Below are 24,193 nucleotides of genomic sequence, written 5' to 3'. Positions count from 1 at the left end.
TACAATGAACTCAAACAAATTTACAAGAAAAAAACAAACAACCCCACCAAAAAGTGGGCGAAGGATATGAACAGACACTTCTCAAAAGAAGACATTTACGCAGCCAAAAGACACATGAAAAAATGCTCATCGTCACTGGCCATCAGAGAAATGCAAATCAAAACCACAATGAGATACCATCTCATGCCAGTTAGAAAGGCAATCATTAAAAAGTCAGGAAACAACAGGTGCTGGAGAGGATGTGGAGAAATAGGAACACTTTTACACTGTTGGTGGGACTGTAAACTAGTTCAACCCTTGTGGAAGTCAGTGCGCCGATTCCTCAGGGATCTAGAACTAGAAATACCATTTGACCCAGCCATCCCATTACTGGGTATATACCCAAAGGACTATAAATCATGCTGCTATAAAGACACATGCACACGTATGTTTATTGCGGAACTATTCACAATAGCAAAGACTTGGAACCAACCCAAATGTCCAACACGATAGACTGGATTAAGAAAATGTGGCACATATACACCATGGAATACTATGCAGCCATAAAAAATGATGAGTTCATGTCCTTTGTAGGGACATGGATGAAACTGGCAATCATCATTCTCAGTAAACTATCGCAAGGACAAAAAACCAAACACCACATGTTCTCACTCATAGATGGGAATTGAACAATGAGAACACATGGACACAGGAAGGGGAACCTCACACTCTGGGGACTATTGTGGGGTGGGGGGAGGGGGGAGGGATAGCATTAGGAGATATACCTAATGCTAAATGGCGAGTTAATGGGTGCAGCACACCAGCATGGCACATGCATACATATGTAATTAACCTGCACATTGTGCACATGTACCCTAAAACTTAAAGTATAATAATAAAACAAAACAAACAAACAAAAAAAAGATAGGTAAATTATAAATGAGTTACCTAAGTGATCCTTTTAGACCCCTAAAAAGAGTTAGTAGAAATTCACTAAGCAGCTAAGAATCTCAAAACCCTAATGGGAAGGGAACAGTGGCTAATCTAAAAGTAATTCGAAATCCGACCACTGGACAGGGGCCAATTACCATGCAACACGGACCTTCAAGGTCACCCTCAGAGATAAGAAAACCTTACCATCAAAGGGCTACCATATACTTATGTGGTACAATCAAGAAACACTTCTGTATTCAGCTGTTACCCCTCTTTTCTACTGTTTTGTCATGTAATCATTTTAATAGATGCCTAATATTCTAATTAGGCAGATATACATTACCCTTGACCAGTGCCTTCTTCCTAGACATTAAGGTGGACTGTATTGTTATTTTTATTTATAATACTAAAATAAATATCATCATAGAACTTTTCCTTTCTTTTGAATTAGTTACTAGGATTAATTCTAAAGACATTTGTTGATAAAGACCAAAATGCTGAGCGCTTCTTCCAAAAAGAAGGAAGGGGGACAGGCTTACACTTTTCTCCTCCATTCCAATGCTGGTATTTCATTACTAATTCTCACCCTCTCTTCTCCTTGCACTTATCACTATGGACATTTCCTTTGCCTTCTGAATTTGTCATTCAGTGCGAACTGTTTGAGAATAGTTTTCAAATTTAAGAAATCCTCATAAGAGAACTTCCAAAACTCTTGAGATTCAATCAACACAGGTTGGTCCGAAACAGAATTGTTTCTTCATGATACTTGAATCTAGAAATATGAGTAGCTCTGAGCAATCTAGGAACCTATTCTACAACTAGGGAACATATAGTAAAAGGTACTGCCAAAGTTAACAAAGGAAAAATACATTACACAAAACAAGCATTCCACTTGAATATTCAACCTTGATAAATTTAAAACAATGTTATCTAGGCCAAATGATAAATTCATCAGAGCCTGATTTGACTTTAAAATAGAGCCCTTTATTTTGACCAGAGGTTAACACATGCTTAATTATACTCTTGGTCAGTCTAGCTAAAGTTTTGTCAATTTCATTGATCTTTGCAAAAAATCAACTTTTCAACTATTTCCTCTGTTGTTTTTCTGTTCTCTATTTTGTTTATCTCCACTCTACTCTATTATTTCTGTCCCGCTAGCTTTGGATTTAGTGTGCTCTTTTTCTTCTAGTTTATTTTTTTTTTTTTTTTTTTTTTTTGAGACAGAGTCTCGCTCTGTCGCCCAGGCTGGAGTGCAGTAGTGCAATCTTGGCTCACAGCAAGCTCTGCCTCCTGGGTTCATATCATTCTCCTGCCTCAGCCTCCCGAGTAGCTGGGACTACAGGCACCCGCCACCACGCCCGGAATAACATTTTTTTTGTATTTTTAGTAGAGACAGAGTTTCACCGTGTTAGCCAGGATGGTCTTGATCTCCCGACCTCGTGATCCACCCGCCTTGGCCTCCCAAAGTGCTGGGATTACAGGCGTGAGCCACTGCTCCCAGCCTTCTTCCAGTTTCTTAAGGTGTAAAGCTAACTGTTGATTTTGGATCTCTTCTTTTTTAATGTTAAGTGTTTATAGCTAAAACTTTCCCTCCGAGTACTGCTATCACTGCATCCCATAGGTTTTGGTATGATTTTGTTCACTAATCTCAAGGTATTTTCTAATTTCACTTATAATTTCTTCTTTGTGTTTTTAAGAGTATGTTAATTTCTACATATTAGTGAATCTTCCATTTTACTTCTGTTATTGATTTCTAGTTTCATTCCATTGACATCAGAGAAGATGTTTAACATAATTTCAATCTTTTTAAATTTATTGAGACTTGTTTTGTGGCCTAACATATGGTCTATCCTGAAGAATATTCCAAGTGCACTTGAGAAAAATGTCTATTGTGCTGATGCTGGGTGTTCTATAGTTATCTGTTATATCAAGTTGAACCATGGTATTGTTCAAGCTTTCTATTTCCTTATTGGTCTTCTGTCTACTTGAAGTCTCTAGTTCACTGTCATGCCAGTCCTCTTTCCTCTTTAAACCTTTCAAAGTCTTTGTTCTGGCCAGGCATGATGGCTCACACCTGTAATCCCAAGGCTTTGGGAGGCTGAGGTGGGAGGATTGCTTGAGCTCAGGAATTTGAGACCAGCCTGGGCAATATAGGAAGACCCTGTCTCTACAAAAAATAAAAACATTACCTCGGTGTGGCAGCATGGACCTATAGTCCCAGCTACTCAGGAGGCTGAGTCCCTTCAGCCCAGGAGGTTGAGGGTGCAGTGAGCTATGATCACACCACTGCACTCCAGCCTGGACAACAGAGCGAGACCCTGTCTCAAAAAAAAAAAAATCCTCTTTCCATTATAGTATTTCTGGGGGTTTTAGTTGTACTTAGCAGGGAGGAGCAGGGAAAATTAGTCCAACCTATCTTGTCCCTCAACTGTGTTTCATGATGTTTTATCTATATTACAAAAAAAATTCTTGAACAGAGAACACAAAATAGAATCAGACATCTTAGCACTAGTAGGATCCCTCTAGTCCAATCTTCTTATTTTACAGAAGGGGCGAATAGGTCCATGAGACTAACTTACTTAATTCCCACAAAGCCACAGAGCTACACAGTAGCAGGACTAAGGATAAGACCAGACAGACACTTTCATATTACTACATTCAGCACAGTGTGGTACAGCTTTCAGTATGTTCTTTCATCATCACAAATGAAGGTACAGCCTTGGTTTATATCTTCTTTCCTTAATCACTGAGATACTCATTAACATGTTGTGATTTTCAGCTAATCTACAGCATACACTGTAGGACAGAACAAAGTAACACTTTGGAAGAAAATGAAGGTGGCATCTTAGGTGATATACATTTATAAATTCACTTTGGAAGAATTTCTGATTTTCTAATACATGCATGAATAGAAACTATCTTGATACATATTAAATTCATATTTTGATGAGTAAAAATTAGGATGTTGTATATACCTTTGAAAGTTCACAAATATGCTTTAACAGGCAGTATCTTAAGGTGATTCAATGACTTTTATATATTACATGAGGTCATTTGAATATATTATAGCAAGAGATTTCATGATGTTTGGTGTTTATTCACGGAGTTTTAATCTGATAAAGAAAAAAACATGCAATTTTAAAAGCAGTGACATTTCTCTATTGTTTACATTAAATAATGTTTCTTGCTATTTTCTTATAGATATTTGAAAGTTGACAACAATATAATACAGGTTAAGTATTCAAAATTCGAAAATGCAAAATCCAAAATGCTCCAAAACCCAAAACTTCTGTTGTTGTTGTTGAGACAGAGTCTTGCTCTGTCACCCAGGCTGGAGTGCAGTGGCTCGATCTCGGCTCCCTGCAACCTCCACCTCCTGGGTTCAAGCAATTCTCCTGCCTCAGCCTCCCGAGTAGCTGGGATTACAGGCATGTACCATCACGCCAGGCTAATTTTTGTGTTTTTAGTAGAGATGGGGTTTCACCATGTTGGTCAGGCTGGTCTCGAACTCCTGACCTTAGGTGATCTGCCCGCTTCAGCCTCCCAAAGTGTTGGGATTACAGGCGTGAGCCACTGAGCCTGGCCTCTTCTTTTTTTGTTTTTTGTTTGTTTGTTTGTTTGTTTGAGACGGAGTTTCACTCTTGTTGCCCAGGCTGGAGTGCAATGTCGCGGTCTTGGCTCACTGCAACCTCCACCTTGCAGGTTCAAGAGATTCTCCTGCCTCCGGCCAGGCGCGGTGGCTCATGCCTGTAATCCCAGCACTCTGGGAGGCCGAGGCAGGCGGATCACGAGGTCAGGAGATGGAGATTCTCCTGCCTCAGCCTCCTGAGTAGCTGGGACTACAGGCGCCTGCCACCCCGCCCGGCTAATTTTTTATTTTTATTTTTTTTTAGTAGAGATGAGGTTTCACCATGTTGGCCAGGCTGGTCTCGAACTTCTGACCTCAGGTGATCCACCCGCCTCAGCCTCCCAAAACTTTCTGAGTACCAACATGACACTCAAAGGAAATGCTCACTGGAGCATTTAGGATTTTGGATTTTCAGATTTGAGATGATCAACTAGGTAAGTGTAATGCAGATATTCCAAAAAAAAAAAAAAAAGTGAAATCTAAACCACTTCTGGTCCCAAGCATTTCAGACAAAGGGTACTCAACCTGTACTTCATTTTACTATCTTAAAAATTGATTTAGTATGTGTTAAAAATAGATTCAGTATGTATGTTATGCTTTAATAAAATTAACACTTAAAAATGGATTAGACAGCCCTGTAAGAGACTTACATAATCACCAGGAATTCTTTCCCCCGCCAAAAAAAGTATGTGCGGTCTAAAACTCTTAATTTCTCCCAGAAGAATTTACTATTTTGAATCACCAACTGTGTATTAACTTGTGGAAAGAATAATTTAAATGACAGGATATTAATTAAAAGGATAGAGTATTTAAAATGGTGTTGAATATTTCACAAATTCAGGGCCTACGAACTGCCATTTAAGTTTAAGTGAGCTGCAGTTTTTACATCCAAATAAAACAAATGTAGTATTTTATAAAAAGTTGTGTCTAAAAAATTAGTCTTTGAAAGAGTAGGATGACTGCCATATTCCTATTGAGTTCTATATCACTTTCAGGACCTGATTCTAGCCAGATTACGAAGTTAGATGAGGAATTAACTGAATAGACCACAGTTGTTCTGGTTTCCTCTCGAGGCCATCTGTGTTCATGGCTAGCCTCTCACAGTAGTACACACAGGACCTGAGGCACACAGTGACTAGTTCTTCCAGCAGGACCTTCCTGTCACATCCTCTAGCCCTGTTCACATCAGTCACCACAAGAATCCCTTGACTCCCAGGCCCCTTGTGATCTGAGTTCTTGCCCCCATAGGGTCTGAGCACACCCCCTAAGCTGACCTCATGCCTCCCCAACTCCAGAACCCCTTTCATTGTGCCCTATAAGAACTCATCAATAAAATTCCCTATATTCTCAACCTCTTCTCTGAGCATTCCTTCCTCTTGCCCTAATTCAGTGCTTTTCAACTCTGGCTGCACTTCAGAATCACCTGGGGAGGTGTTTAAACCTCCCAGTGGCCGGACCTCAGCACCCCATGCCAAAATCTCTGGGAGGGGCTCCAGGCCTCAGCACGTTCAAAGCTCCCCCAGATGATTCCACTGTGCAGCCAAGGGTGAGAACCACTGGGCTAAAACCCTGTCCTCCCGTCAGTTTCTGCTCCCCAGACAGAACTCCTTTGGTAGGGGCTGTTTCTCTCCCACATCCCTACCGCAACTGGAACTAGAAGTGAGCAGAAGGCTTGCTCCCCATGGCCACTTCCAGAACACTACAGCCATTTTCCCTACAATCTGGCTTTCCAAATCTCAGGCAGCTCCTCAAACATACCAGGACCTCTTGCATGCCTGTTTCTCTGCATTTGGGTTTGTTTTGTTTTTTTTTAATCTGCAGTAAAGCTCTGTATCTTTTAGCCAGCTAAAAAAAAAAAAAAGTTCTGTTGTTTCTTTAAAACTAATTTCATTGGTCATCTCACCCCTTCCATGAATCTTCTTGGTCTCTATAAGCTTAAAGGTATTCATCAAATGCTTCTCCCACAGTGCTTTCACTTTCCAGTGCTATTTTTAGTACTCATTACATTGCTAGTGAGGAATACTTTGTTACATATAAGGTGAGAAATTAGTGGCAAAAATAGGAAAATTCTGAGCACATTAGTCTGCAGGGAACCCCAATTTATCAAATGTGGTGTTAATAGAAAACTTAAAAGATAATGTTTTGCACCCCCAAAATCTTTTCTTTATTATAGTTACACTGAAGCTGTGGCTCTATCACAATTGCCATTAAGAAAACTGTCATGAGATCAACACTATTAAGAGGACTTAGCTACTGAAGTACCAAATAGTCCCTTAGCAGAGAACTGACCTACAGAATAAACACAAACTCGCCAGGCACGGTGGCTCATGCCTGTAATCCCAGCATTTTGGGAGGCTGAAGTGGGCAAATCACGAGGTCAGGAGTTCGAGACCAGCCTGGCCAACGTGGTGAAACCCCCATCTCTACTAAAAATACAGAATTAGCCGGGCGTGGTGGTGCATGCCTGTTATCCCAGCTACTCGGAAGGCTGAGGCAGGAGAATCGCTTGAACTGGGGAGGTGGAGGTTGCGGTGAGCCAAGATCGCGCCATTGCACTCCAGCCTGGGCTACAAGAGCAAAACTCCGTCTCAAAAAAAAAAAAAAAGAATAAACACACACTCTACAGATGGCAATTTACTGGATTTATTAAAATGACACAAACAGTGGGCTAATACATTTAACTCTCACTTTAACACTGCTCTAGGCCGGGCACAGTACCACATGCCTGTAATCCCCAACACTTTAGGCTGAGGTGGGAAGATCACTTGAGTCTGGGAGGTCAAGGCTGCAGTAAGCCCTGAACACGCCACTGCACTCCAGCCTGGGTGACACAGCAAGACCGTCTTAAGAAAACAAACACAAAAACAAACAAAAAAAACCAAAAGAATGCACTGCTCTATATGAAATAGTTTACTTTAATTGCTTTTTGGTTATTTATGTTACAAATAAGTCTTTTTTCAAAAAAAAAGTCACCTCTTCTGAGCTGAGCCAAAAGACCATGCCCTAGTCTCTAGTCTTGCCACAGGAAAATGTAAAACACAAACTACTTAATTTTGTGTATAGTCACTAGGTTCTTCTTGATCTTACCTATAGTATGAAAAATAAAAAGATGTTTCTTTTAATTTATTCCTTTTCCTAACTCTAGGGCCCCATTTGTATAACTTCATCCAGATGTTCATATCACAGTGGTGCTTGAATAAGTAAGAGCCAGCTAAACTGCATGTTATGCTGAAAACCTATACTTCATCTCTCTCACTTGATAAAGAGTATATGCTTTTGGTGTATGTAGAAACAATATATATCTCTGTATGCATACTGCAAATGTACAAACTCATTTTTCTTACATACTTAAAACCTGGAAAGCCAGGTTTGGTAGTGTGTGCCTATGGTCCCTAACTACTTGAGAATAGTAGTTTTCAAATTTAAGAAATCCTCATAAGAGAAATTCCAAAACTTGAGATTCAATCAACACAAGCTGGTCTGAAACAGAACTGTTTCTTCATAATACATGAATCCAGAGATATGAGTAGCTCTGAGCAATCTATGAACCGATTCTATAACTAGGGAACATATAGTAAAAGGTACTGCCAAAGTTAACAAAGGAAAAATACATTACACAAAACAAGCATTCCACTTGAATATTCAACCTTGATAAATTTAAAACAATGTTATCTAGACCAAATGATAAATTTATCAGAACCTGATTTTACTTTAAAATAGAGCTCTTTATTTTGACCTTTGATCCTTTCCCCATTGCTTGTTTTTGTCAGGTTTGTCAAAGATCAGATGGTTGTAGATGTGTGGTGTTATTTCTGAGGTCTCTCTTCTGCTCCACTGGTCTATATGTCTGTTTTGATACCAGTACCATGCTCTTTTGGTTACTGTAGCCTTGCAGTATAGTTTGAAGTCAGGTAGCATGATGCCTCCAGCTTTGTTCTTTTTGCTTAGGATTGTCTTGGCTATATGGGCCTTCTTTGATTCCACATGAAATTGAAAATAGATTTTCTAATTCTGTGAAGAATGTCAATGGTAGTTTGACGGGAATATCATTGAATCTATAAATTACTTTGGGCAGCCGGGCATGGTGGCTCATGCCTGTAATCCCAGCACTTTGGGAGGCCGAGGCAGGTGGATCACGAGGTCAGGAGATCGAGATCATCCTGGCTAACACAGTTAAATCCCATCTCTACTAAAAAATACAGAAAATTAGCCGGGCGTGGTGGCAGGCACCTGTAGTCCCAGCTACTCGGGAGGCTGAGACAGGAGAATGGCATGCACCCTGGAGGCACAGTTTACAGTGAGCCGAGATCACGCCACTGCACTCCAGCCTGGGCGATAGCGCGAGACTCCGTCTCAAAAAAACAAAATTACTTCAGGCAGTATGGCCATTTTCACGATATTGATTCTTCCTATCCATAAGGATGGAATGTTTTTCCTTTTGTTTGTTGACGGTTCAACCAATATCTCTTAAGGCCAATGTTACATCCTGGAAAGGAGTTCTCGCTGGTTTATATGCAGGTCAAGAAGAAATGGGCTTTTTATTACCCTTCGCACTAAAGCAGGAAGCCAGTATCTCATAGTATTTGCATCTCAAGGTTGAGTGGATGCTAAAAACCATTTCATTCACTGAAAGAAGGACAAGCACGTGTTAAAAGTGGTTTCAGTGACTCATGAGTCCAGAGATGTCCCCGTATGGAAGGATAGCTCTGAACTACCCAGAACAATGAAGTAGAAACAGGGACTGTCTACAGAGAAATTTCCCAACATTTTCTGCCAAAAATCAGAAAGGGTCTTCAAAGATAGAAAATTTCTTCAGCAGCAATTAACAAAAGGAAAGATCTGTAGCACCATATACCACACTCCACGGTTTGCTTCTCATTTTCAGCTCTGCAAAGTGTTGATGAATAAGGCCATAGTGGCACATGTAAATAAGGCAGAATTAATTTAGGGGTGAAACAGATCTTGGTGACATGTTCTCCCCCTCCTGCTATCTCAGCTTTTTGTTCTGAGGAAAAATACCATCCTACAGAAAGCACCATAGGCCAAAACCACGGCACTAACCCCATGTTGATAACCATTTATTTTTCGTTTATGTAGAATTAACATAGCTCCTAAAGTGCTGACGAAAATATAGGCACCCAGATTGCACATACTATACAGAAAAACCATGTCCCCACCTCCAATTAGAGAGAGGCCCCTTCTTCTACCCTTCTCTGGGGATGAAAACAGATGCACCCCTGGACAGCCAAGAGTGAACTAGTATATGTATGCTTGGTGGCTTATTGAGGAAACTTTCTCTCTTCCACATGAGGCTGGGGAGCTGGCTGGATGAGAATAAATTAAACCACTCTCTGCTCTCTTCACAGGGTATCAGCTTGGGAATCTCATGGACCAGATCTGTGGCGATCAACTCTTGCAAAGAAGCACAGCGATAGGACAACTTCCCTACCACCGAACAGTTTACATAAATCAAATATGTCTCCTACCTGTGATGGACAAGGTCTCGGAGGGAGCGCAGGTGGTGGGGGTAACAATCCTGACTTAGTAGCTGAAAAGAAAAACACACACTGTTAAGGATCACCCCCAAAAAATAAACAACAAAAAATTCTTATGCTTGTTAACTTGGAATGGCAATGGCATTTGCATTTAACATCTTTAAGTTTTTACAATCCTTCTGAAGGCTTAAGAAAAAAGAGTACATGTTATTTCTAATCCCTTTTTCATTTTCATCCTAACCCGAACTCAAGTATTTATGTAGGCTGTTATGATTAAGGCGACATAATAAAACGGTACAGAAAAGACACCTAAAACGCAACAAGGGAAAGGTGGTCAATTCCTCATTATTCTGATGTTATTTAGTTTCAAACAATCTAGGACAAAAGTCAGAAAGGGTCTTCTTTGATTTCTCTCATATTTCTCCCTAGCTCTCAGCCACTACACTGCTCATTAGCTCAATGAGTAGGCTACAGAAACTAAGAGAGCTGGAACCCAAATGAGGAAGCTTGGCCACCCTGTAAATGCTCCTGGGAATGGATCTGAAAGCAGTGAGGGAGGCTGACAGTAATGGACTGAAATGATATTTAGGGATTCTTCAAAGACCTCAATTTCTTTTTCTCTCCCTAATATTTATTATCAGGGATAACTAAAGCTGTTTCTAAAATAATCTGGCCACATCTGAAGAATCTTTACAAAGTATCAGTCTAATTTTAAATTTTGTGAGATACAGAGAATACTGAGTTAAGCCAAGAACATCTGAATTGTACCTTAGCAATGAAAATAAACAGATTCTATGAAATTATAAATAAAGTTCATAATAACACACAAGAAATAAGTTTAGCATTACACACTGGCAAGTTAAACCACATTCTTTACAAACTCCTTAGAAAAACACCATCATCCAAATAACTATATGAGTTTATTTGCAAATTTGTACTAGGCATTTGGACAATTTTCTGTGCCTTAAAAAATAAATCAGAGCAATGTACCAAGAACATAAAAGATTTTGCAAATTACTTTTGATTTCCCTTAGCTAGCTGGATCAGACAAGCTAGAAGACGGAGTTTGGTGTGTTCCACAAATGTAACTCAGGGTGATATCACAGAGATTTTCATTTTGAGCCAGTGCATGGGTATGGTACAATCATGTTGGCCTATCTATGATTTCCCTCAATCTGTCTTTCATTAAAATTTATGAAACACATCGGTGGGTCAAAACTCCAGAGGTGGTGAGACCTTGAACAGCTGTCAATAACAAAGCACACAGCAGGAGAGAATGCTGAAAGCCTTCAGGAATTATTCATCTCAGGGCTCCTACTCTTTAGATCCTCACAGATAGGACCTTTAAAATTAACAGTTACTTTCAAAACAAATGAAACAGGCCAGGCATGGTGCCTCAAGCTGTAGTCCTAGCACTTTGGTAGGCCAAGGTAGGCGGATCCCTTGAGCTCAGGAGTTTGAGACTGGCATAGGCAACATGGAGAAACCCCTTATCTACAAAAAATACAAAAACTAGCCAGGCGTGGTAGTGTACACCTGTAGTCCCAGCTACTTGGGAGGCTGAGACAGGAGGATCACTTGAACCCAGGAGTTGAGGCTTCAGTGAGCCATGATTGTGCCACTGCACTCCAGCCTGGGCAACAGAGTGAGACCCTGTCTCATTAATAAATAAATAAAATAAAATAAAATGAAAAATAAAATAAAATAAATCTACGCAAGCTTCTAAGGGAAAGGCCAAGCAATTGTATTAGAGTAATGTGTGTTAAAACAACTCTTTATTAACAAAAAAGAGGACTATACAAGAAATGATGAGCCATTTAATTAAATTGACTTGTGCTTCCAGCCAAGATGAAGTAACAGAGAGCAGACTTACCCACCCATTTAAAACAACCAAAAACACATAGAAAAAAAAAATATGAAACAACAGTTTTCAAGGCACTAGAAAATCAGGCAAAAAACACAGTGACCCCTGAGAGAGAGGAACCAACCAGGTGAGCCCTGTGGCTGACTGTCCCTACTCACTGCCTTGAGAGTTATTAGAAACAGTATTTAGATCCTGATTCGGATCTCATTAAGTTCTTTTGTATGATTTAATTTTTTTAAAAGACAAATGCCCTGCTCTTGTAAAAGATAATGTGTGGGTCTATTTCTGAATACACTTTTAGATAAAAGCATGTCACCTACAACACCATTTATTGGGGTTTATCAGAAATTGCCCCAAATATGAAGAAGAAATAGGGTAAAAGACTGAGGCCATTTAATATGGAATTCTGTTTTAATTTCTCACAATTGAGCTTCAAGCAAAAAACAGTATCACAGGTATGTGTCCATTGTTCATTCTGAATCTCTCATTGTAAGAGTTGGCATAGAGGCCGGGCGCGATGGCTCACGCCTGTAATCCCAGCACTTTGGGAGACCAAGGTGGGCGGATCACGAGGTCAGGAGATCGAGACCATCCTGGCTAACACAGTGAAACCTCATCTCTACTAAAAATACAAAAAAAAAAAAAAAATTAGCCAGGCGTGGTGGCAGGCGCCTGTAGTCCCAGCTACTCGGGAGGCTGAGGCAGGAGAACGGCGTGAACCCGAGAGGTGGAGCTTGCAGTGAGCCGAGATCGCGCCACTGCACTCCAGCCTGGGCGACAGAGCCAGACTCCATCTCAAAAAAAAAAAAAAAAAACAAGAGTTGGCATAGGTTATTTTCTCATTAAATTCTGAGAGCATTTTTTGGGGGGAAGCCCCCACACTTGTATCAAAAATATTATACTTGACAGGATATCACTCTGTTGTCCAGGCTGGAATGCAGTGGCATGATCATTAACACTGCAGTCTCAAACTCCTGGGCTCAAGCAATCCTCCCACCTCGGCCTCCTAAAGTGTTGGGATTACAGGTATGAGCCACTGTGCCCAACCATATTAAACAAATACTAAGAGCAGCTTTGTTTCCTCTTTTCAGTACCTTTGCCACGTTTTTTATTTTTCCAATCTTACCTAGTTAGAATTATCTACTGTAAAAGTTGAATTTAAATGGTGATAATGGGCATTCTTGTCTTCTCTTGATCTCAAAGGGGAGCATTTACTAGCTCACCATAAGGTATGGTGTTGGTGTTTGCTGTATGTTGTAGATACCCTTTAATAGATTATGAAGGTGGTGCGGGCAGTGGGCAGTGGGCAGCACAGAATGCAAGGCTCTTTTGTTCAGCTGAGAGGAGGGCCATTGGCTGAGGCCTGCGGTACACCATTTCAGCAAGGGGCTCCTTTGCGGCTACCCTTGCTGCTTTTCTGAGCGCCACTGCCCTGGCTGACCCAATGCGCCAATAGCACAGCACCGATTCCCTTCCGGCTCCTGGGCATTGCTCTGAGCAGCATCACCCTTTACACCAGAAAGTTGGCACACGCCATGGGGAAAAAACAAAACAAGAAGAAAGTGGAGGAGGTGCTAGAAGAGGAGGAACAGGAATATGTGGTGGAAAAAGTTCTCCACCGTGGATTGGTAAAGGGCAAAGTGGAGTACCTCCTAAAGTGGAAGGGGTTCTCAGATGAGGACAACACATGGGAGCCAGAAGAGAACTTGGATTGCCCCGACCTCATGAGTTTCTGCCGTCACAGAAAACAGCACGTGAGACAGACAAATCAGAGGGAGGCGAGCACAAAGCTGATTCTGATTCTGAAGATAAGGGAGAGGAGAGCAAACCAAAGAAGAAGAAAGAAGAGTCAGAAAAGCCATGAGGCTTTGCTTGGGGTTTGGAGCCGGAACAGATTATTGGAGCTACAGACTCCAGTGGAGAGCTCATGTTCCTGATGAAAGGGAAAAATTCTGATGAGGCTGACCTTGTCCCTGCCAAGGAAGTCAATGTCAAATGCCCACGGGTTGTCATATCCTTCTATGAGGAAAGGCTGACGTGGCATTCCTACCCCAAAGAGGATGATGACAAAACAGATGACAAGAATTAACGCTCCTGAGTACCAGCCTCTGTCACATCTGACTATGGGTTTCAAGTGGGAAGGAAAGAAGTTCTACTTGTCTTGACACCATAGAGGTAGCTTGAGAAGATGCCCTTTGAAGAGCCAGTATCGTTTCTGTGCCCTGCAGCAGCCCAAGTGTTTTAAAGCCGTTCCAAGCTGTATAGTTTGCATACCCGGCCCAGTGGAGGGGAAGGGGGATAAGTGCTTCAAGGCAATCTTTTCTGCACTTTGCTGAGAAAAAGCAAAGGGCCCTTTATGAAGGACAAAACTTGCAGAACTGGGTGTGTGGGAGACCAAAAAAATACTGTGGATAATCAAAGAGCATCTCTGCAACGCACAACTTTCTTCCCAATAGTGTTAACTCTACATTTTTACAGCGTAGCACATGTGTAGTTTTTGGCTATTACTGGTGTATTATGTGGGAAAGGGAGGAATGTGGAGGGGGGAAAGGGAGATGGGTAGCATCATTTTGATTAAAATTTGGGGCCTGATAGGGGAAATGGTGAAGCAATGCAAAGAACAGAAAACTAATGATTTGCTTCTATGTCCAGAATATTTTACCTTTGAAAAAAATGTCACTGGCACCATAAATATGGACTGTGAGAGACTGTTTAAAAGTTGTGAATGTCTGAAATCTATAAGCCACGGTGTTCCCTGCCTAAACTTAATGTACTTAGTCTCACAAAGGACTAAGCCAGTTAATAAGTTACCAGAGTTGCCATTTTGGAGATGGAAATTGACTGAGGAAGGAAGGTCTTTTATTGGAGAGTATATAGTACAAGCAGATCATTCTGCCTCAGAGGTGCTAATTCCTGAAATTAGAAGACCCTTTCTTTTCCAATAATAAAGCTGTAAATATCAGCTTGTTCATCCTAGCCACTGGCTGAGGTGTTGGGGAAAGGGAAGAGGGTGATAGAGGAGATAAGACAGGAGGGAAAGTAAAGGGCCCATGCTCTTAGTTGGGACAACTTTTGGAGCCATTCTCTTTTGAGCTTTGAACTCTGAAACCATTGGTGGCAGGGTTCAGTCACTGACAGCACAAATTTCACTGAATTGACTCAAGAGTTGAGTGATTTCAAAAGCCTTGGTCTCAGGAGAAGATTAAACTTTCATACTGGGCAGTGGTTCACTTTAAAACACACACACACACACACACAAAAATCATTTTTTAACAAATCCTAAGAAGTAACTGATACCCAAAATGCTCTGTCTTGAGTCATGAGATCCATCAGTTCTTGATATTATCTAGACTTGGATCTAGAGCTACACTGTAAAATCTTTTTAGGCATGTGTTAGATTTCTTTGAGAACTCTGTTTGAATGTAAACTTCATACCACACTCTCAGTTTTTGTCTTAATAAAACTATAGATATATAATCCCTGAAAAAAATAGATTATTATGAAAATTCCTATCCTTATTTTGAGACTTCTTTTCAGGATAATTTGTTGTTGAATTTTAATCGGAGCTGTAACTCTAGCCATTGAGACGATGGTATTATTTTTTCCTTATAATTTGTTAATGTGGTAAATTACATTCTGGATTGTCTAATATTAAAACACTCTTGCAGACCTGGGATAATCTCAACTTGGTAAGTTTTTTGTATCTGCTAGATTTGGTTAGCTGATATTTTGTTTAGGATTTTTGCAACTATCTTCATGAGTGAGACCTGCAAGTGATTTCCTTTCTCATAAGGTCCTCTATTACGCTTCATTCAGGTGGAGAGCACCACCCCCCACCCCCTACCATGCCCTGTTTATACTCTTAAATAGGTTGTATAAGATTGGAAATTTTTTCTTGAATATCAAATAAAAATTTTCCCAGGAGAGCCACCTGAGCCTGGAGTTTTCTTTAAACAAGATTGTAAACTATGATTCTGCTTCTTGAATTGTTATAGGACTCTTCAGACTTTCTAATTCTTAAGTCGATTCTGATAAACGATATTTTTCTAGGCATTTATTTAGTGTCTAAAATTTCAAATTTATTAGCATAAGGGTGTCCATACCCCCCTTATTATTATTTTAATCTCTGCATGTGTAATTGTCTTTTCCCATTCCTCATACTCCAGTTTTCCTTCACTAATCTCAGCTGGCATTTGTCAGTTTTGTTACTCTTTTCAAAAAACCCACTTTTAACTTTTTTGAGCCTCTGTATTGTATGCTTGCTTTCTGTTTTATTAATGCTGCTTATCTTCTTCCATTTACTTTCTTTGGGCACCTCTTGTTCTTTTTCTATCTTAAATTGGTTGCTTAGTTCACTAATTTGTAGCTTTTATTTTCTAATGTAAGCATTTAGGGTTACAAATTTTTTCCAAGTACCTCTTTAGTAGAATATCATAGGTTTTTATTTGTGATATTATCACTCAGTGCTAAAAGCTTCCTAATTTCCATTACAGTTTATTTTATGATGTCTAAAGTATGTCTTTTAGAATTTCCTTAATTGAGAAGTCTATTAGTAGCAAACTTAGTTTATTTGACTGAAAAGTCATTTTTCCCCTCTTGAAAGAGGATTTAATTGGGTATAGAATTCTAAATTGACAGCTATTTTCTCCTAGCACATTGACAGTAACATTCCACTGCCTTCTGGTTTCCACTATTGCTATTAAGAAGCCAGCTCTCAGTCGAATCACTCTTTTGTTAGATGGCCCATCTTCTCTCTGGTTGCTTTTAAGATCTCCTCTTTGTTTTGGGTACTCTGAAATATCAAACTTTATCCTATGTCTGCACATGTATTTCTCTATCATCATTTTATTTTATCACTTGCTTGAGCTTCACTGGAATTTCTTAACCATGTAGCAACCCATTAATTTTGGTCAATTCTCAGTGATTCTTTAAATGTTGTATTTCTACCATTTTTCTCTCCCCTCTCCTTCAAGAGCTTTCTAACTGTACTGTGTTCTAGATAATTTTCTATGATCTACTGTCCAAGTAACCAATTCCCTCTTTAGCCGTTCTTAATGTCTAACAAAATCCAGTCTTCGAGTTTATGTTACAGAATTGTTCTTTTCTAGAAGTTCTATTTGGTCTTTTTTGAAAATGTTTTTTTCATTTTTATAATTTCTTGGCCACTCATTTTCTTCCTCTTTTCTTTCAACGTATTTATATAATTTCAATATCTGAGGGCTTTGTATTTCCTGTTTGTTCTTGCTCATTGTGCTTCATTTCCTAGTGTGTTTAGCAACCTGTGACTCTAAACCCAAATTCCTTGGAAGTTTACCTACAGGAAAACTTTGAGGCATGTGGAAAGTGAATTCCTCTTCCCTCTATCGCTTCTGCCAGAAATCTGAGGGTACTATCAACCTGGGACCACTTTAAACTAAAATCTTGGCTTGATACTGTGTAAAATTCCTCGTTTCTTGTGTATGACCCAACGTTTTATTAAATGTCCTATCCAAAGACTTTTGAGTATAGACAGCAGTTCAAATACATGCAACTAATCTCACTCTTAACTCATTAACACAAAAATGAAGAGAACTGTTTAAGTGCTCTTGTTTAAATTTGGAACTGGGAAAACAGATGAGCAACTGATAGCTGACTAGACAGATCTGAGAAAGCAGGGAGTAACCAATTTGTACCACAGAAGCCCCCCCCAGTTCTCAGGAACTGGTGGCATCAAACACCTCTGAATGTAGGGGTAAAATGAGGAAAGCAATAAAAACCTAAAGCAATGAACTAATAGTGGATTTATTTCCTACCCTTCAGGAAAAGGGCATACTTTGACAAGACCCTTCAGGATCTGGTTCTAGCTATTCTTCATGCTGTTTTTGGCTTCAGGGGCCCTACTCTTACAGTCCCCTCTGCTGTAGTAGCTATGCCTTATACCTGTCTCACCTGATAACTCAAAATACAGTAAGTGATCAACAAATATTTCTTTAAACTATCTTAAAATCTATAGGATTATGTTCCATCCTCATTAAAAAAAAAAAAAAAGACTGATTGAAGCAGTTTAGGAGCAGTTTTTTCTCCCACATTCTGTACAGTTTCAGCATGTTTCTCACTCCAGCAAAATGCTAGATATAGTTTTCTTTTCAGGGAAGGCACCAGGCCCAGATGAAGGCATGAGGACCATGCTGAAAACAGACAGATTCAATAAAAATATGCACTTTGGATGCTGAGATTCTTCCAGCCTTCTTCCCTTCTGCTCCCAGACTGCTGCTTCCTTCCAGAGATTAGCAGAATGTGTTCCAGAGAATCATATCAGCCAGGAAGAGACATCTAAAGAGTTGATATCAAGGGATCTCCCACAGGACGGCCTGGCCAGACCATTCTACCATGAAGCCAATAGCTGGCAACTTCCATCAATTTGCTCATATATTCCAAGCAACTTTTTATCCTTCATTATTAAATATAAGTGGATGACTAAGTATTACCAGATATCTGCAGAAAATGTTCCAACCTAAGGTAGGGATCAATAAAAACAGGAAGAAATGACCTCAAAGAAACAGACTAGACTTTTACTAGGAGAAAACGTTAAAATATATATTATTAATATCATCAGAATGATCATTAAGTTTATTTCAGAAACATTTAAACACTAACTATGTGGGAAGTATTTTTCAAGGTATTGGGAAAATATCCATGGGAGAAACAGGAAAAAAAAAGCTATACCCTTATGAAGCTCATATTCTACTGAGAAAAGAGACAATGGGGTAGAGAGTGACAGATAAAATTTTAACTAGAGTCATCAGAGAAAGTCTCAGTAAGACATAAGAAGTGCTATTTGCTAAGATGAAATAATGGGATGCTATTTAAAAAGAACATTCAGAAAACAAAACAAAACAAAAAGAATATTTGGAAATTAAAAGTAAGATAGCAAAAAGAGAATAGAAAGGTCAAAAATAATTTGAGGAAATCTTCCAGAAAATAGGGTAGTAGCCAAATAAAAGATCCACAAAGAGAAACAGAGAAAATGGCAGGAAACATAATCAATTAAATGGTTCAATAAAATTTCCCAGAAATGAAAAATATGAGTTTCTAAATTTAAAGGACCAACTGAATACCCAGGACAATGGAAGAAAACAGACTCATGACAAGGTATATCATGATATTTCAAAGTACTAGAGTCAAAATAATTTACAAGTTTTCAGCAGGGCATGGGAGAAGACAGCAAGTCATATACAAAGGATCAGATGTCCAAATGGTTTTAGACTTCTTCATATATCATTAGAAGCTAGAATCCATTGGCACAATTCCATCAAAATTCTAAAGAAAACTTATTTCCAACTGATGATTGTATATCCAAGACTAGCAGCCTGCATGATGATACAATTAAATACATTTTTAGACATTCAGGGTCTCAAATTGAGCTCCATACACCCTTTCTAAGGAAGCTGCTAAAGGATGTGCTTCACCAAAACAAGAGACTAAACAAAGAAAGAGAAAGACACAGGATACAGTAATAAAAGAAATCCAACGTGGGAAAAAGAGGAAGGGAATCCTTGGATGACAGTGTAGAGAGATCCCATGATGAAAACTATGTACCAGGCATTGAAGACAATCAGTTTATATTTCTTCAAAAAGCTGAAACTGACAGAACACCTGAGGTGTGAGAATTTCCTAAGAGGAACTCTGGAAAATTGAAGAAGTCTGTGGTTGAATCAAGGGCAAGTACTTTGAAAAGAAACAAGTTGATTATTCACTCCAAGGCAAACAAAAACCTGTGCAAGTAAAAAAAAAAGTAATTTGCTATATGTCTTACACGGCTATAACAATAATAATATAAACCCTAAATATTAATCTAACCAAAATTATAATATAACTATATCGGAAGGGTGGAGGAGAAAGACACTGGGGGAGGGAAGATGATGGCAAAAATTGAAGTCTACAAGAAGTTACACAAATATGTTATGTAGAATTACGAAGGAAATACCAAAATAATCAACATTTTAAAACCCTGCAGCAGAGCGCATTCTCCTAAGTCTTGGAGTTCTATCAATGGCCTTGGAGGAACTTCTCAGACTTCAGTTTGTCCCCAGTTCAGCATGAAGCTCGGGGCCTTCCCCTCTACAATATCAGGATATCAGCTATGATTATTTACTTTTCCAGCTGTCTTTCCTGAAGTCATTTCCACTGACCCTTAGTCAAGAAAAAGGAAAATTAAGAGTACTCATTCATTTCACTTTGCTCTAGATCTAGGGTCTCGATGAGAACTCTCAAGATTTGCCTACTCACATACACAGCTTCTGCAGGGAAGCAGGCAGAGTAAGAAGTGCACCCAAAGCCTCAGGTTTCCCTCAGTTGCCACTCTTTCCAAAAAAAAAAAAAAATATATATATATATATATATATATATATATATATATACATATATATATAGCATTAACTCATGCATTTTGCCTTGCTCGGTTGCTGCTGAAAAATCTCTTCCTTGCATTTATAATTCTGTGTTCCTTTCGTTTAATGGTGGGAGATATTAATCTAGCTACATTCTATCAATTTTGTCTAATTCATCTTTTTGTCTTTCACAGCACCTAAACACACTGCCTTATGTTTAGTAGGTACTCGCACAGTGGTTGAAAATTGGAATTAAATTTAATTTTAAAAATCTTCTCTTACAATATTTTCAGTCTGCCCTTGACTTAAAATTGGATCCAAATATTTTATCCAGTATGCCCTAATCAGTCAAAAGAAAAAGTACACCTTCATGCAAAGTGAAATTTAAAAAATACTTTGATCGCATGGTGGAAGGCAAAGGAAAAAAAAAAGAAAAAAATAGCTGAATAATCTAGTGTACATTTGCAAAAGATGACAAATGTACTTGTTAATAGTAACAGCTGCTTTCCTGGGAGGGAAAAGAAAGCAAGAAGACGGGAGGAGAATGTTGTTTCCACATACTTTAAAAAGTGACCATACTCGTCAAGCAATTGCAGGTTTATTCGTCAAGTGTTATAGTTAATAAAGTGGGATACTAGATATCAGCAAGGCTTTGTCCAGCCAAAAATTTTTTTTATAAGTGTAATCAAAAGGAAAATAATAAATACCCCAATCCTGAAAACCACATTAAAAACTTCAGGAAAAGAAACTGTCATTTAATCCTAAATTCAGAAGACAAATAATTCCTAGTGTTTAAAACAATTTCTTAAGTTTATTGAAAGATATACAGATTCTGATACTGATTTATTGGATCTCTGCTTCCTGGTATCTTCATCCAAAACGCCAACCTCTAACAATTTTTATCCTCTTATTTCATTATGCTTAGAAATCTCTAGGTAAAACATTATTCATAAACATTACTATTTACTAATTTCCTTCAGATTTTTACATAGCCCCTAATCAATAACTAAATGAAAATATATTCCAACTTATTGAGTGGAAATAAAGCAGCAGATGTGGCCACTGAAAGCTTCAGGAACAGAGAGCCGATTCTTCAGGGGGAACAAAACTTGGAATAACTTCAGCTGTGGAAAGGGGCTCCCATCCCCCCTAACTAGGAATATTTTATATGAAGAAAATAAAAGCATTTGAATACCAAAGGGGGGAAAAAACACTCAAGGAATGGAAAATGTTGAAAGGAGCCTCCCAGTGGGACCTATACTTTTAAATATCAAGCAAGTAAAGAGCCACATGCAAAGCTTTAAGGATTTCAACAGTAAGGACCATTCCTCTTCTTGGCAAGTTCATAAAAATGGCTATTTCTTTGTAACAGAAATTGTTCATTCTTTCTCTCCTTTCTAATCATAAAAGCATGTATGACCTTATACATATCTCTTGATCACCCAGCATACACAGTGATGGACATGTATGTCATATACACCAGTGTATGTAACAAAATGTTTGCCAAGAACACCTTTCCAGAAATACCTGCCTCTATCCCCTGATGACCACACACCACCCCCCAAAATACAAGCTCATTTAATTCTCTATGGAACAGAATATACGTTTTCACCAGTTAAAAGAGATTAACTTACACATCCTTGTAACTGTTCAACAAGGAAAATATTAATGACTGAATTTAGAAAAGTAGTGTGATCAAATCTGATTCTTTCACTTTACAGATGAGAAAATTAAGACCTGGAGAAATAAAATGACCTTGCCAAGGACACAAGGCTACTATCGAGCAGTAATCAGTACCACATTTTGAACCTACAGGACAGGTAGAGCAGAAAAATGCAGAGATGGAGGATAAACAGCTAGACAGAGGGTATTCTACATTCAGGGAATAAGCATGACAGAAGGCTTCAAAGCAAAAAAAATATTGCAACCTCAAGGAGCTCAAAGGATCCTTCTGAACATGCTACAAACCACAAATGAAGTAAATAAGATACTATATACTATCTAAAAAATATGCCATTGTAGCAAATATTTAGACTTCTGAGTCGTGGGATTCCCTCTTTGCAAGATTATGTATGACTCCCCTGTGTTAAAAAAACATTCAGTATAGTGCTAGCATAGAAATAAACATATAAATCAACAGAACAGAATGCAGTGTCCAAAAATAAGCCCTTATATTTAACAGACAAAGTGATTCTCAACAAAGGTGCCAAGGCAACAGGAAAAGGAGAGTATTTTTTGACAAATAGTGCTGGGATAACTGGATATTCATATATGAAGAGATTAACTTAGATCCTTACCTCACACCTTATACAAAAATTAAATCAAAATGGATTCAAGATCTTAATGTAAGAGCTAAAACTAAAAATTTTAGAAGAAAACAAGAAAAAATCTTCAAGACCTTGGGTTAGGCAGACTTCTCAGATATGCCATCAAAAGCACAATCCAAAAGGAAAAAATTTAACATTACACTTTGTCAAAACTCAAAACTTCTGTACTTCAAAACATATTATTAAGAAAACAAAAAGACAAGTCACAGACTGGGGAAAATATTTGCAAATCATCTATCCGATAAAGGATTTGTATCCAGAATATATAAAGAATTACAGAATATACAACTCAACAATAAGACAAACGCCCAATTTTTTAATGAGCATGATTTGAGTAGACATCTGACATGGTTTGGCTCTGTGTCCCCACCCAAATCTCATCTTGTATCTCCCATAATTCCCATGTGTTGTGGGAAGGAGCCGGTGGGAGATGATTGAATCATGGGGACAGGTCTTTCCCATGGTGTTCTCGTGATAGTGAATGGGTCTCACGAGATCTGATGGTTTTAAAAATGGGAATTTCCCTGTACAAGCTCTCTTCTCCATGTGAGACATGCCTTTAGCCTTCTGCCATGATTGTGAGGCTTCCCCAGCCACGTGGAACTGTAAGTCCAACTAAACCTTTCTTTTGTAAATTGCCCAGTTTTGGGTATGTCTTTATCAGCAGCATGAAAACGGACTAACACAACATCTCATCAAATAAAATACAGGAATAAGTAATAAGCACATGAAAAGATGCTCAACATCATTAATCATCAGGGGAATACAAATCAAAACCACAATGAAATATCACTTCACACACATTAGGATGTAGGATAATCAAAAAGATAATAATAAGTGTGGGTGAAGACATAAAGAAATAGTAACCCTCATACATTTCTGATGTGAATGTAAAATGGTGCAGATACTTTAGAAAACAATTTGTCCATTTCTTAAAAAGTTAAACATAAATTTACCACATACCCAGCAATTTCACCCCTATATATCTAGCTAAGAGAAATGAAAACATATGTTCACACAAAGACTTGTATTCAAATATTAATGGCAGCATTATTCATAACAGGCAAAAAGCAGAAACAACTCAAATGTCTGTCAAACTGAAGACCGGATAAACAAAATGTGATATAGCTATATAATGGAATACTATTCAGCAATAAAAAGGAATTAAGTACTGATACATGATACAACACGAATGAACCTCAAAAACATCATGCTAAGCAAACAAAGTCAGACACGAAAGACCCCATATTGTATATTCGGTTATATGAAATGTTCAGAAAAGGAAAATCCGCAGAAACACAAAATAGGTTAGTGGTTGCCTGGGGCTGGGCATGGGGATTAACTGTAAACAGGTATGTAGAGTATTATTGGAGTGCTGAAAATGACCTAAAACTGGATTATGGTGAAAGTTGCACTATTTGATAAATTTACTAGAAATCATTAAATTTTATAGTTAAAATTGATAAACTTTATGATCTATATACCTCAATAAAGTTTTTTTAAGCTAAGGGTAGAAAAAATTATAATTAATAATGTGGGGGAAGACAGATAGGAAACAATATGGGACACAGTTGATTAACTGTTGAAGCTGGATGTTC

At 38.6% G+C, this 24,193-nt stretch overlaps 1 protein-coding gene and 1 pseudogene across 6 annotated transcripts in view; one reads left to right on the top strand and one right to left on the bottom strand.

Annotated features, from left to right (window-relative positions):
* Window positions 1–24,193, bottom strand: part of REPS2 (RALBP1 associated Eps domain containing 2) — a 206,379-nt gene that overhangs the window by 33,849 nt on the left and 148,337 nt on the right. For all 6 annotated transcript variants that reach the window (XM_002831425.3, XM_009234619.3, XM_063721067.1 and 3 more), the window contains one exon: window positions 10,027–10,088. In XM_002831425.3, the coding sequence (XP_002831471.2) occupies window positions 10,027–10,088 (62 nt within the window). The remainder of the gene's footprint in view (window positions 1–10,026; window positions 10,089–24,193) is intronic.
* LOC100440683 (chromobox protein homolog 1-like) lies at window positions 13,435–14,131 on the top strand (annotated as a pseudogene).

Source organism: Pongo abelii, chromosome X (genome assembly GCF_028885655.2).
Source record: "Pongo abelii isolate AG06213 chromosome X, NHGRI_mPonAbe1-v2.0_pri, whole genome shotgun sequence".
NCBI lineage: Eukaryota > Metazoa > Chordata > Mammalia > Primates > Hominidae > Pongo > Pongo abelii.
This window is presented reverse-complemented; position numbering and strand designations above follow the sequence as displayed.